The sequence below is a fragment of the Ostrea edulis genome, chromosome 4, assembly GCF_947568905.1.
Source record: "Ostrea edulis chromosome 4, xbOstEdul1.1, whole genome shotgun sequence".
In the NCBI taxonomy this organism is placed as follows: domain Eukaryota; kingdom Metazoa; phylum Mollusca; class Bivalvia; order Ostreida; family Ostreidae; genus Ostrea; species Ostrea edulis.
In genome coordinates, this window is record NC_079167.1 from 4,651,500 (window position 1) to 4,667,644 (window position 16,145).

The 16,145-nt window shown below is 33.6% G+C and overlaps 1 protein-coding gene across 3 annotated transcripts; it reads left to right on the forward strand.

The window, feature by feature from the left end:
- The first annotated feature begins 4,206 nt into the window (after positions 1–4,206).
- On the forward strand, positions 4,207–16,145 carry LOC125670665 (uncharacterized). 3 transcript variants are annotated; one of them, XM_048905975.2, is made up of 7 exons: positions 4,281–4,299; positions 4,612–4,717; positions 10,518–10,551; positions 10,710–11,185; positions 11,718–11,736; positions 12,015–12,051; positions 14,018–16,145. In XM_048905975.2, exons 3-7 carry the CDS (start codon positions 10,520–10,522, stop codon positions 14,366–14,368), a joined length of 915 nt encoding a protein of 304 aa, XP_048761932.2. In that variant the 5' UTR covers positions 4,281–4,299; positions 4,612–4,717; positions 10,518–10,519; the 3' UTR covers positions 14,369–16,145. The 3 variants fall into 3 exon arrangements, with proteins under 3 accessions (XP_048761930.2, XP_048761931.2, XP_048761932.2); XM_048905973.2 differs by lacking the exon at positions 10,518–10,551 and having other exon boundaries at positions 4,207–4,299; XM_048905974.2 differs by lacking the exon at positions 10,518–10,551 and having other exon boundaries at positions 4,207–4,299; positions 12,015–12,036.

Here is a 16,145-nt window from a genome sequence, read left to right on the forward strand (position 1 = left end):
TTGAAAAATAATTTTAAACATATTGAGGTGAATAGGAACTACACGTATTTTAAAAGGGTGTTATCATTTCACGAATAATCATGCGTTCAATATGCAGTATGTTGAACGCATATTTTTTTTTTCTTCTTTTTCCTTCTTCTCTTTTTTTCCAAATGATAAAACCTTACGTTAAAAGTTTCTATCGTTTTAAATAAATCAGATAAGATAAGGAAGCTTAGTGTCTTAAGTGCAAGGATCACAAATTCAAAACAACCTCTGAGTTTGTTAATGGTTGGAAGTTTAGACATGTTTAACAATCTAACACGCAGCGTTAATTCCGGATTTACGTATTTTTAGGGCTTATTTAACACTAGAGTAAGATTACCCTAATCCAAACGCACACTGCCATTTGTTTAACCATTTCGAAGTTTCGTGTCCTATATGGGAGTCTTGTTGTATGATGGCCGGGGAAAAGCCGGAAAAGATGGTAAGGCCACGAAATTACTACAACAAAAAGACAAGCTCAGTTAAAACCACGTTACTGTAACAAAGAACAGCTGACCATGTAGATTTATGTACAGCGAGTTAGTTTTTCGGTGCGGTCATGTTGTTACACATAGGGATGCGGACACATTCAGGTGTACGGGGAGTATACTAACCTTCATTATTTGTATAATCTACAACAGATGCGTATTTGTGGATAGTCATTTCATATTTCTTTAGTTGTGAGAATGCAAATTTTCATCACTTGAAGTCTGACCACGATGTGCTGTATGGGATCAATAATATAATTTAGTGTACATTCTATGACTGTTTATTTATTTTTACGATTTTTACCATTTTGATCATCTTTTGTTTGATGAAAACAACGGATGTGTAGAGAAATTGCGTAACGATGTGTTTCAGTGCTGTGATTTCACGTCGATATAGCTCTATCACAGGTGTTTGGGTTATAATATATGAATACACATCTAACCTTATACATATGTAAATAATCAACAGTGCTTGGGTCATAATATATGAATACACATCTAACCTTATACATATGTTGATTATTTACATATGTATAAGGTTAGATGTGTATTCATATATTATGACCCAAGCACCTGTGAGCCCTATAACATATCGAGATTTTAAAATATAAAAATTAATGTGGATACTTTAACAAATCTTATAAAGCATATGATGGATTCGGAAATTCTGGTCACACTCCCGTATCCCTAAAAATCTTAATCGTTACCAATTAAACAACTAGGAAGAGAGTATGGGGGGGGGGGGGCAATAGCAGAAAACGTGTATTTGCATTTAGTAACCACTCACTTTGCATTTTACCCTGTTGTTCATCTAAGCAGTATGTACTTTATTGCTCAAGCTTAAAAGTATTCTTTACCCTTCTTGCCACCAATAAAAGGTAATTGATTTGAAAATCATAATAGAATCGATATTTTTTTCTCTGAAATATATTATCGGTTTAATGACCATGCCATGTTTGTGTTATAAACGTTTGCATAATTACTGGGTTTTGGATGAAAAACGAGAATAAATGACCGCGGGTCATCAGGCAAGATCTATTTTGCAGTAGACATATATATATATATATATATATATATATATATATATATATATATATATATATATCTTGCAACATGTTGTACATTTTTTATAACGTAGTCAAAATAGACGGTCAGTTCAAGTTAACAACATTCAAAATTTATTTAGTTCAAAGATGAAATTAAGAAACAAATTTCATTTCTAAAAATATTGAGGATGTGAACTGCGACTTCTCACTTTGGCATACTTCACGAAGCACGTTAACGCGTTTCCAAGTATGCGGCTTGAAACCTTCATGTATTTTCAAAAAAGAAATTTATCTTTTACATTCTACTTTCATTGCTGTCTGAATTCCCACCTATTTATCACTGTCCACAGCTGCAGCGCATTCATGAGAAAATGGCTATCATTACTATCTGTAAAGACATCAAAGGCAAATCACTGGAAATGTAAATATCAAAATATCATCATATATAGAAATAATATGTGTAGCTGCAGAACTGTAGCTCTCTGAAAAAATATTTTGTCAAAATATTTTTTCAGAGAGCTACAGTTCTGCAGCTATAATATGTGATGATCATTCAAATCATTACAGTGCATTGTACACATTTTCTTTCTTCTTCTTCATATTTTACACTGGTAAGCTGTCTTGGTTACTGGCAGTACAAGACCAACAATCTGGTACAATAATTTATTACTAGACTGTTAACAGGCACTGTCCCTCGGTATACCCTATAATCAAGTCAACAAATCATGCTTTCTTTAACATTTTTTTATTCATATACTACAATCATTTTCATTTATATAATTATTCTAACTTTCCTGCTAATGACATAAAACATTCAGAACAACTGAATCCTGCATGTTCATGTGTATTATATTTACTAAACTCTTATACTTATATTGATTACAGATTTATTAGTATCCACATAGCATTATCATTATCCACTGTCTCTGAAACTGGCACTGTCCTTAGATGTGCGTTTGGTTACTTATTATCTAATATTTCCTTATGGTAATTTAAATTTTGTCTGAAATATGTATTTCATATATAATGATAGATGTGTGCAGTGCAGAAATGTGAACTGTCAGATCTGAATTATTGTTATCTATCTATATTGTTACTAGTTAAACTTTACATGCCCCCCCGAGGGACCTTGATTGGTGAATAAACATATATCTATATAGGGAGAATTATGATAAGACATATAAAATACCTACATGCATATATTACACACTAGATTATTAATGGCTTTAATACCTTTTCAGTCGTTTTGATCGAATTTCAACATACACATGGCACACAAATACAAAATGATATATTCATCTTCAATTTCAGTAGTACATGTTTTACAATACATTTTGTCTCTCGGAATATTTTCATGTCTACCTATTCCAATTACCAAATTGTGTGAGAACAACCTTGTTTCGGAAATGCATTAACATTACAATTTTGATATCGATTTTTCCAATAACACTGTAAACGAAAATTATCAACGAAATGTTTGTAAATGTAACATTTCGATTCACTTTAAGCTTGCCTTTTGCTATGTAAGTTTGAATAAATGACCGTGCCTTTGTCGTATAATTGGCAGATAAATACGACCGTTTTATTACTTTGATCGATCCATATTAATTTTATCCAAGACCTAATCAATGTAGTTGTTCCTTGATAAATGACACTTAGTTTCGACAGTTTTGCTTAGTGTTTCCACAAATACTAATACAATACTGCCCTTAATATACAATTTCCAGACTGCATTATTTTAAATCAAAATTTGAACAGTCGGAAAATATGGACAAGATACAAAGGTAGTTGCCTTAGCATGGAACAAATATATTTGTATAGTTTTGCGAACGGCAAGCATGTATCGTAAAAAATCACGGTGAACTTGTCGGTCCTTTGCGGTAACCCGAACTTCACAATTCAATTCAAATTCAGTTTATCCACTCAAACCAACTATATATTGGTAAATGAGGTACAATTTATAAATCTGTAATTAGGCAATTTGTCAGAGGTACAATACAAACTATACTAGAAAAACGCACAAGTACACAAAGTGTATAAAACCAAGGCGGACAGACTGATTCATAGATACTCAGTATAGACATGCAGAGTTCACATATGTAATTCTGAAGTACTGCACACCTAGGGATCAGAAATGAAGGTGTGCAATGGTTGAGATAAAGTTGTTTAATTATGGACTTGAGCGAAATATTGCAAAGGTTCAACGCTAATGTGTTTTTAATACAGGTTAATTAATCAATGGTATCGCTTAAATTGATGATCAGTAGAGGGGTTGTCGTCAAGCAGTCATATTCTGGTTGATGATTCATTTGTAGTCTCTGACATGATACGTGATTTTATAGAAATCATAAATCTGGAAAACAATATAGTTCGGTTATAAATATTTTAATAGTCTAGTATTACTTGGGGATTGCAAACAATGCAGAAACATATATAGATACGCATTTCAACCTAATGTGCCCAATAAAAAAAAAATAAAAAATTTTTTATGCGAGAAGATAATTTCAAAAATGCCGTGAATAAGATTTATTTTGTTGGTTGCGATAGAGTGGAGGTATTGTTAACTATTGTGGTATATCGGGTGTGTCCTACATCTATCCTGTTTCAAACCGGTATTTCTTCTGGACCTTCTTTTGACTATGGTTATTAGAGAGTGACAATAATTCTATTTATAATTTTCACTTCTTCACTTCAAAATTTCATAAATCTACGTAACATTCATGTAAATCATCTGATTTAAGGTAAACACAAAATTTTCTTGTTTTTATTCATTTTAAAAAGTCGCTAGAAATATTTTATACACATTGTTTTACGATACTGATTTATCAATGTTAATTCACAAGAAAATTAACGTCCGTGTAGTGTCTAAAAGACAAATAATGAAAAGGGAATGTTAACATTTTATTTATACACACTGGTACTAAGATTCAACATCCGTAGTAGATAATCAATGCTTCTTTGTTCCGATGTGTACTAATACATCTGTCAGACTGAAGCACTACTAAGTACCATTTGAAATTTTCTTTTACTGAGGAGTTTCACGGTCATTACAGATTTTATGGCCACTGGGCTGGGGAACACAGAGTTGATCGTCCTAGCCAGTATACTTGGAACTTTTGTAGTTCTCTTCTCACTAGCAATTGGAACGTATTGTTACAAGTAAGTAAATCTATCTATACACGACGTGTGTCTTAATTAAGTAAATCTATCTATACACGACGTGTGTCTTAATTAAGTAAATCTATCTATACATGACGTGTGTCTTAGTTAAGTAAATCTATCTATACATGACGTGTGTCTTAGTTAACTTTATAAGTTATTATCCCCACCCACCCCCGATATTTGTTTATAGAATGAACAGTTGAAGTTATCAAACAGATATAGAGTATGTTTGAATCTTGTGATTTAGAATAAGATCCTAATGCTCAATGAAATCAGTATATGCACCCAGGGGTGCATGAGCCAAGTTGCATGGGATACATTGTAAAGCCAGGAATCACGTGGTATATTTATAATTGTGAAGAACTAATTTCAGTTTTAAACTTTTCGAGTTACTGTCCAGAAACCATATTTGTCTGAAGTTTTCAATCTATATTCGATCACTGTGACCTTGACCTTTGTGCTCCAAAATCAGTTGGGGCCTTGCTTTGCTGGTATCCAACAATATATCCAAGTTTCATTTGATTCAAATTAAAAAATTTCGAGTTATCCTCCGGAAACCAAAATCCTTTTGGAATTTTAAATCTATTTTCAGTCACTGACCTTGACCTTTGACCTATTTTCTCCAAAGTCAATAGGGGTCTTCCTTACCTGGTACATAACAATATCTTCAAGTATCATTTGATTCGGATTTAAACTTTCTGAGTTATCATCCGGAAACCAAATATTTCTGAAATTTTCATTTTATATTCTGTCACTGTGACCTTGACCTTTGTTCTCCAAAATCAATAGGGGTCTTCCTTACCTGGTACCCAACAATATATCAAAGTTTCATTTGATTTGGATTTAAACTTTCGGAGTTATCATCCGGAAACCAAATTTTCATTCTATTTCGGTCACTGTGACCTTGACCTTTGATCATTTTTCTCCAAAATCAATAGGGGTCTTCCTTACCTGGTACCCAACAATATCTCAAGTTTCATTTGATAAGATTGTCAACTTTTCGAGTTATCATCCGGAAACCAATTGTTGACGCCCAACCGCCCCCCGCCCGCATCACCAAACCAATAGCCGAGTTCAACTTCGTTGCAACTCGGCTAAAAATACAGGTTTATGGTACCTTCACACTCACGGATTTTTCTTACGGATCCTTACGTATTCCACAACTCCGTAAAAGTACACGGATTGTTTCGATTTGGACACTTTAAAGAGCTATTTAGGAACGTTTTTAAGAGTATTTACAGCCATTTAAGGTTTATTACGAGTTCTTGCGATGCATTTACGGCAAACATTTACGATTTGTTTCGAGTGAACACGGATGAATACAAGCAATTTACGACATTTTACGAGCTTTTTAGGGATTGTTACGAGTATATTACGGAAATTTACGATTTAGCTTACCTTTTACGTGTAAATAACATGTTGATAACGTGCTGTTACGAATAGTTAGGAGTTAGTTACGATAGTTTACGTTTTTGACTCAAAAGTGTTCGTAATTGGCTTTTTATCATCATTCGACAACTGATATTACTTGGAACAGCATGTATGAATATTGTATGCAAGATGTGCAACTTCTTTGATGTCTTGATAACAACTGAAAGAAACTGTCAGATTTTGCGTCTTTTATACCTTTCCTTAATCGTAAAGTTTAAGTATGTACAATGTACTTGTAAAGTAATCGTGTCTATACGTAAAGCGCTCGTAATGATTCTGAACAACCCGTAAAACGATTGCAACCCGACGTGAATGAAATCGTAAATATCACTTAGGCATTCGTAATAATTCGTAAACAACTCGTAAACTCTTCGTAACATATCGTAAACTAACCATAAAGATTCGTAAAGAAAACTTTTTACGAGTGTTTTACGGATTCTTACGAGCAGTTTACGTGTTTTGCGACCAGTTTACGATACTTACGGATTGTTACAGGAAAATGAAATCCGTGGACAATCGTGAATTTTTTTTTGACATGTCAAAATATTTGCCCCTACTTTCACGGATCCTTACGAGTTGTGACGAATGCTTGGGATTGCCTACGAGTCGAGATTCGTAAGGACTCGTAAGAAAGAAGGTGGTATAAGGGCGAAGTAGCAAAAGTTCGAGGGCTAAGGAGCGAAGTTGTGCGGGCGAAGTTCTAGACAAAAACGCGAAGGCAATGGAACGAATTGATATCGCCACTTCGCTTAAAGGGGCTGAGCCACGTTTGTTGAATTTTTCTATTTTCATTTTGCACAGACACAAATCTAACTAATGACAAGTTTTACCTAAAGAATACTTGAAATGTAAAACTTAGATCGATAACAATGAATGTTCAAAACTTTTGTCAACAATAAAATACCTCGGTTATTGTTTACACAACATACTCTCTATAATGAGCTTCCGTGACGATGTATAATCTTTCTTTTTTGTGAAACCTTTTTAAAACCACACTAGACGGTAGATTTTGATAATTAAAAGGGAAACAAATAGGGGGTGGGGGTGGGGGTGGGGGATAGTGAATCAATCCCTTCGTCGCCCTCGCACCTTCGCTCCTGTCTATAGATAATATTTCTATTCTACAATACAATTTGATTAGTTCATATGACTTTATCAACACATTATTTATCATATAAACTAAGCTGACGTTAAATTGCATCATATGGCGTCCTGGGAATAACGTCACAATACGTTTGCTTCTCCGATTCCATTTTGTTATATTTAGATTCACCGTGTCTGTTCTTTTTGGTTGCTATCGAAATTATTTGCCAAGTGTTCTATGAAGACATTTTCTTTCAATTCAGTTAGGACCGGTATTTAGTAACAGGTGTCTATGGAGCGCCAAATTGACTTAAACTCAAATAAATTGATGTCAACAACTGAATTTGATGCGCGGTACAATTAAATCGAAGAGAGCAATAATTCAATTATTTAATGCACGCATCATTCAATGAATTAATGCACGTAATAATTGAATTATTGATCTCTTCACTTGAATTGTAGCGTTCATCAATTCAATTAATGCGCACAATAATAGAATTGTACTCTCTTCCATTGAGTTAATGATATCATTCATTCAACTGATGCGTGCAATAAGTCGTTTAGAGACAACAATTATCTAATTAGAAATATCTTCAATTCAACATATTCACAGTTGAATTATTTCTTTAGTTGAATTGTTGCGTACAATTAATGCCTGATACAGAATTGTTGTAAGTAATTAAAGATATCTTCAATTGAATTAAAGAGGTCATTAAATCATTTATAAGACGTTCCAAATAAAATTTTGCGCTCATGATATCATTAATGCAATTGAAGAAAGCAATTATTCAATTGCTCTCTTTTGAAGTGGGCATGACCCTTCATTTCAACAAACTTGAATCCCTTTCACCTAAGGATGATTTGTATCAAGTTGATTGAAATTGGCCCAGTGGTTCTGGAGAAGATTTTTCTATATATCTGCATGTAAAACTTTGATCCCCTATTGTGGCCCCACGCTACCCCGGAAGGCCATGATCTGAACAAATTTGAAACTACTCTATATCAGAAAGTTTTTAGGTAATCTCCATTCTTCTTGCCTAGTGGTTCTTGAGAAGACTTTTAAAGATTTTCTTTATGTATTCGCAGGCGGCATAACTTTGATCCCGTATTGTGGCCCTAACATACCCCCGGGGGCCATGATTTTAATAAGCTTGAATATTGAAACATGGCCCTTTATTTGATTTAACTTGAATCCCCTTCACCCAAGGATAATTTGTGCCAAGTTTGGTTGGAATTGGCCCAGGGGTTCTGGAGAAGGTGAAAATATGAAAAGTTTACGCCGACGACAGACAGAGGACAAATTTCGATCAGAAAAGCTCATTTGAGCCTTCGACTCAGGTGAGCTAAAATTCAGGAGAACAGACAATATTATTGATTTTCAAAAGAAACATACACAGGCAAACACAACATTGTATATCTTCCGTCGAGTACACGGCCAGCGGTGCAGCTGACTGAGCGACTCTAAACTCACGTAATACTCGTGTTAATATGAACCAGGTTTTCAAAAAACAGTTTCCTAATTTTTGGCGATTTTTGTTAATTTTGACCCCCAAGACAGGGGTGCCCCTAAAAATACTGTATTGTAAATTGTTCACTAGCTTGTAACCTATCAAATAATACATTAGAGGCAATCCCGTCTTGGAGGACTTCAAAGTCAAAATTCGTGTCATGCTTAATGAAGAAAATGCTGTTTAGGCCAACTTTAAAGGTTAATTTCAACATTGTAGATGGTTCGAAATGAAAATATGAAATAAATCATATATATGTACGACAGAAAATAACTAAAGAAGCTCGATAATAACAATGTGAATTGTTCATCCCTCTAATTCTATTCCTTTGCTATCCTGAATTGATCCTTTCAACTTTTTTGGCCCAGTGGTTTTTGAGAAGATTTTTAAATGATTTCACCTAATTTTTGCATTTTCTTAATTATTTCCCCTTTGAAGGGGCATGATCCTTCATTTGAACAAACTCGAATCCCTTTCACCCAAGGATGATTTGTGCCAAGTTTGATTTAAAAAAAAAAAAATTGGCCTAGTGGTTCTGGAAAAGATGTTAACGACGACGACAGAAGCCTTCAGAAATTCGTTTCAGGTGAGGTAAAAATAAATTCAATTTTTGAAAATACATGAGGGTGTGAACTGCATATTGCTTCACGCCGGTGTACTTGCGCTTCATGAAGTATCCTGGCGTAAGACTTCGCAGTTCTTGCCCTCATGTATTTTCAATAATGAAATTTATTTGATAAATGATTTCAATATTTGAACAATGGTAAAGGGTAATAAGAAGGCTAAACCCAAAACATATGAAATAAACTATCATATGATTATAGTTGGGAGTTATTTATAAATAGACCAAAAAACATATTCCAACAATTGTATCAATGCCGCGAATTGAGCCGCAGAGTTCGTGGGATGTATATATTCATTCCCGGACAGATAGCATTAAAACCGGATTTAACCAGATTGTTCAAAACAAATTACAAATGGTAAGCAGTGTGTTTCAATAGAAAACAGTGAATGTTAATTTTAAAATGTATTGGTAATTACAGAATCACGATTTAATTCCTGTATAGTATACAAGAAATCGATAAAACATATGTTACTTTGGAGCAGTATATTGCATTTGTGTAAATAAAAAAAAGAAAGAAGATTTTTCGAATACCAGAAAATGTGTTGATTTTGAAAAAATAATAATGAAATATTGGAGTACAAAATTATATATATATATATATATATATATATATTAATTAGATATAGAAGTCCTTTAATGCTCGTCATGAAATAATTCATTTCTTAGAAAATACCAAAAACGTATACTAAAACAGTTAATTCGTTCTCTCACCATAGTAACCACAAGTAGATTTTAAAAGAATTTTAAGAAAGGCTAGCTGCATGCTGGCGTTGGTAGAATTGTTAATAAATTTCATCTATTTTCATTTAACGGTGAATTTTGCAAATATACAAACGAAACTTGTTGCATAAGGTTAAACTAGTTAACCTCTTTCTCAAATGTTTTTGTAAAGTTGTTTTTTTTTTAAATTATAAACACTTAACATGACGCATCTTAAACATGAAATGATGTAGTGCAAAAATATCTACTATCGGTTTGAAATGTCAGTTTGCAATTTATTGTTTACAAGAACAGGTGGGTCATGTACAAGTGATGCAAGAACACACGCAATATCTATCCAAGTTAATGGATATTAAAATGATGCTTCTTTAAACTTTCAATGATTTTTAGCAAATATCTTTCAACATGTTCGCTATGATTTAATTCACAGTAATGGAAGCAACGATAAAAACAGATGCCAACAGGTTTGAAAGCACAGCCACTACTAATACCGATATATGTATACCTCTGTACTTCATTATCAATCACTAATGCAAAGTTCACATATTGCTTCAAACTGTGATGCTTCAATGACAGACACAACAAGTTCTGTCACCACTTTTATCTAATGCATTTTATTCAGGAAATATGACTACATCAAGAGAAAAAAACACGGATCGACTGTAGATTCTGGGAAGAGGCTATCCTTTCTGCAGGATACCAAACCCGGTAAATGTGGGAGGGTTCCTACCTCAAATAACTCGCTGAGACAGATCATACATTCAACGAAGCCGATTCCACAACCAGTTTTACGCAACCCACAATCTAGAATACAGAACGATGGTCGTGCCCGAAGTTCCAGATCACCAAGGGATGTTCAAATTTACAATTCCTACCCCGGAGGTGTTCGAGTGGTACGCTTCCACCAGGACCACAACAAACCAGTTCTCGTATACCGTCCCGATCTTCCGAGACCATTGTATACGCAACCCCATCTTCCCAACACAGTCCCGCATCTCAGACTAGGGGACTACAGGCCAAAGGTTGTTAGTGGTTACTTCTCACCGGACACCAGACACATGGAGGCGTTCAGAAACCCAGAAACTTCACTGAACAGTAGTGAGTACAAACATAACATTACGTCACATACTCGATCCAGATTCCATGCAATGTTCCCAACTTATTACAATAAATTGTCATGGTTACAAGTAAAGCCTAGCTTACATTTGCCCAGGCTGCCGTGCGATATTGGGTTGCACTGTAAGAAGATAGAACTACGGCTACATGGAAATCGTGTCATTTCTTACAGGGGCTCTCGATGAGGGATACGGTGGTTGTTCAGAGATTGTTTGAATACCGTGTTATTGTAAAATATTCTCCGATTGATCTCCACAAGTCCTCTAAGAAAATCGTCCCGGAGCCCGCACGGCTCCCGTAACAACCTCCTAATACCCCCCCCCCCCCCCCCCCCCCCCCAAATCGTGCGTTTGCTGTCCGATCAGCACACATCTTCCGTAAATAATGTCTACGGGCTAATTTGTATAACTTTCAACTACGTAGTTGCATCCAGGCCAAATGTAAACCAGGCTTTAAAAGCTTTCGGGTGCAATGAATTTTACATTATAAATTGTTATTCCTTTGTTATTCTTAGGTAGCTCAAGGTTCAATTGGTAAGCTTTTTACCCAGTGGATATAGAACTAATCATATATCTTACTAATAACAGCGTATTCATTTCAATGTCCCATTAACCCACTATAAAGACACATAATTTCACTTGTGAAGTTGATTTTCCCCTACTATACAAATCAGCGCATTGTCAACAGCACAAAAACGTTGTACTAATATTTGCTGGTGCGTTTAGATATCTAAATTTTCCATAATGATATCGAATGATTTTCTTTGCCAGATTAATATTACCAGTTATACATTGTACAAAATATTTTGCAGGATTCCAGCAGAGCCAGAAAAAGTAAGAATGAAACTGGTATTTACATAGAAATAATTAAAAATTACGTCAAATATTAATGTGAGTCACTATAATTTTATATATTCACAAAATACTGTTGAAAAAATGCTGAGTGACGTCACTGTAAAAATCTCATTTGTTAATACATTCAATGCAAAGAAGCTATTAATTGAATTGTGGTTTGTTGACATTATTAGGAGGTATGACAGACGCCAGCATTGTAGGATGAGAGCAATAACTGAACTGAAGCGCGCATTAATTCATTTGATGACAGCAATAATTGATTTAATGAGCGCATTAATTCAGTTAAAGACAGAAATAATTGAATTGACGATATCTTCAAATAATTGAAGATATCTTCAATTATTTGAGTTTGTTAATTTGGCTCTCCATATTATATGGGGTCCTTGGGGAAAAAAAAAACATATTGGGCAAGCCACGGTTGATTACGCTTCGTTCCTCTCTCCATCATCCATAAATATTTAAAAATATCGTTTAATCAAAGTAATCGTTATTGTATCGGAACTCTGGTAGCATCAACTTAACTTTGCAATCACAAGAAATGTATACTGAAATTAGGCTGAAAGCGTCTTGTTGATTGGACAAATTCGCTCAGGGTATACGATGAGCGCTCAATCAAATTGCCTCATTAATTATTTCATGAGAACGAGCGAGTAGGAATGAATGGACCCACGGGTGATGGAGAGAGGGTCTACATAATACAGTGTAATAGCCATATACTGTATGCATAAAAAATAAGCTACACTTTCTAAAAGTGATGTGCAGACATCTTTATCAAGCATTTCTTATGTCTCACCTTCCCAGAAGGGGGACATATTGTTTTAGTGTGAATTGTTCTTCCGCTTCTCATACAAAGTTTGTCCGGGTCATAACTTTCTTGTCTTTTGACATAGGCCTTTGATATTTGGTACACCATTTTAAGACAGAGTGTCGCGTGCCATTTTTGATGACCTTTGACGTAAAGGCCAAATAGTAGAATTTTTTGGGCATTTTTGTTGTCCAGATCGTAACTTTTTTGTGTTTTGACATAGGACTTTGATATTTTGTATGTGGTTATACCATGATAAGACAGTGTGTCAAGTGCCATTTTTGTTGTCCTTTGATGTAACGGTCAAATAATAAAAATTTGGGGGCATTTTTGTTGTCCAGACCAGTTCTTGTCTTTTGACATAGGCCTTTGATATACCATGATAAGACAGTGTGTTAGTGTCATTTTTTATGACCTTTTACGTAAAGGTCAAATATAATTTTTGGGCTAGGCCTTTGATAATTGGTATGTGGGTATACCATGATAAGACAGTGTTGTGTGCCATTTTTGATGACCTTTTATGTAAAGGTCAAATGTGGTTATACCATGAAACTGTTATGTGCCATTTTTGCTGACCTTTGATGTAAAGGTCAAATAGAATTTTTGGAGCAATTTTTCTGTCTGGACCATTACTTTTTGTCTTTTGACATAGGCCTTTGATATTTGGTAAGTTTAATTTACAATCACATGTTCATAACACTGTTCCTTGTTTAAAGCTCATATATATATATATATATATATATATATATAGGTAAATGTTATGTACCATAAGTCTTAATTTTCCACTTTAAAGATGTTCCCTAAATTATGTTTGTAAAAAACTATGGAAAATGAAAGGGGAAACAACAGTTTTAGTGTGCTAAAACAATTCTTCCTAGTTCAAATTTATCCCAAAGAATATTCCTATTCCATGAAACCAGGACCCGGTCACAATAGAAGTTCCGAGGTTTATGTACCAGAATTGCAGAATACATAGCAAAATCTTTTAATAAGAGCAAAAGGACATGCATCTGTTTGTGATACGGTTTAAATTTGATCAATCAAGCCCCTTGGCTGCTAGGTCACAATGATATTTGAAGAATTTAAAATCTATCCCCCCATAAATGATGTCTCATAAATATTTGCATTAATTTTTATTTGATTCTTTTCAAAAAGGTAAAATTCTTCCAATTAGACAAGAAAGATACACCAACCAAAGCAGGAAAACACAGACACAAAGTTACCAAAAGTTCAGCAACCTCAACATCTGGTCTACGATTCTCTGATCCACCTCCAACAAAAACCACAAAACAGAATGCCAACGTTAGCACTCAATACATAGAGAGTGGTAGTAAATTTGTCATTATTGATTATGTTGATCTCAGCCATAAAAAATCTGGGGACCTTCCGCTATCCACCTCCACACCACGTGATGACCATCAGGAGACTACTGATCGTAACCACAATTTCATTCCAAGACAAAGAAAACCACAAGATGGATCTCTTGAGAAGATTCCGGCATTTTAAGTCTTGTTGTTACTGTATTGTATATGACATATCATAACTATTGTTTAATTATAAAAAGTTTTTATTTGTCAATGAATATCATAACTATTGTTTAATTATAAAAAGTTTCTATTTGTCAATGAATATCATAACTATTGTTTAATTATAAAAAGTTTCTGAAACTTTTTGTGACTTTGAGACAATCACAGGAAACTCCCATCTTCTACTAATGAAAATTTGTTAAGAACCTTTTAAAGGGACTGGTTCACGTTTTGCGAAAGAAATGTTTTTTCATTTTTTATGTTAAAAATTAAAAATATAGCTTACTTATGTTGACAACCACAATTTGGACGGTCTGAATGCAAGGATAAGAGCAATATTTTAGCTTTGATTTTGTGTTATGTAAACAAAGACTCGAGTCTTTTTATGTAAACAAACAAACCAATGAAACGTTAATTTTGTAATTTAAAGCATCTTCATTTTGTACAATCACAAATTTTAACTTTTAAATTACACATTTTACCTAAAGTATACTTGAGATGTGATATATATAATAAACTTTGCCAATATCGATTTATTTTGAAAACCCTATAAACAATAACACACCTCAATCTTTGTTTTCAAAACAAATAATAAACTCTCTATAATGAGCTTCTGTCATGATGAATAACCTTAATTTTTTGTGAAACCTTCTAAACATATTAGACTGTAGATTTTGATCATTTAAGGTGGGTCCTTAGTCCTGGATTTTTGGGGTTTAGGTAGCATTTTTTTGTTTGGAATCAAGAAATTAACAATCAGAGTAATGTAAAAAGGCAAAATAGTAAAGGGTTTCCATATTAATTTTCTTTACAGACACTACTGAAGTTATGTACCCCTGTGTAGATTTTTATGAAATTTATTGGAAACCGTTTTTTGTTGTTATTTTAAAATAAAAACAACAAAATATTTTTTAATTGCATTTATTTATCAGGAAACATGTCAATAACTAAAACACAAGTCAATTTCAATATGTTCATGAAGTTTTAGAATGATATGTGCAAAATTATTGAATTAGCATTATTCTCCAAAATGTTAAAAAACAAACAAATGTGGACATATTTTCCTTATATCATAGTTTACCTATCATTTTTTCTGTTTATATTAGTAGATGTACATCTGTTATAGTTATTTATGAAAAAAACTCCACACCTTTCCTTAATAATTTCAAATCTATAGCTTCCAGAGTATGTATACCCCCCTTGGAAAAAACCCCGAAGTCTGGCACCATACAGTTGAGCTATTCAAAATCATTCGGGGATTAAGATATTATGTAATTTCATGAAAAGACACAGATAATGATTCTTTATCAACTTGGTAAAATGTTTGTGAAAAATAAAGGAAATCTATCGCATAATAGACTTGATAAAAAATTTAATGAAAACAGAGTTATTGCCCTTGGATTCAATATTTTGAAACATATCATTGATTATTCAAACATAATTATGACTTTTGAAATATTTTATGGGTAACAATATCATAACAAAAATTATTGAAAAAGACTCCAACAAAATTTATGTTCCTATCATTAAATCATTGACTTTGCAAAATCTTATGACGTCACAGGAGTGTGGAACTACGTTAATGTGAAAAGCAAAATTTAAAGGGAAATCGTGAATCAGTCCCTTTAAAAACAGTATTTAGGAAGCTTTGCATAAAGTAATTTTAATCGGAAGAAAATATAACACATATGTACGGTTATGATTTGCTACATAATGTATTGGATAGGAAGCTCTAGCTTTGTGCTTAAAATAAAACA

Bases quoted from the DNA above. Each gene is read 5' to 3' on its own strand.
- LOC125670665 (XM_048905973.2), top strand. From the start codon at position 4,617: ATGGCCACTGGGCTGGGGAACACAGAGTTGATCGTCCTAGCCAGTATA. The intron at 4,718-10,709 runs GTAAGTAAATCT...CATTTTATTCAG, and splicing joins ATTGGAACGTATTGTTACAA to GAAATATGACTACATCAAGA. The intron at 12,052-14,017 runs GTATTTACATAG...CTTTTCAAAAAG, and splicing joins AAAAAGTAAGAATGAAACTG to GTAAAATTCTTCCAATTAGA.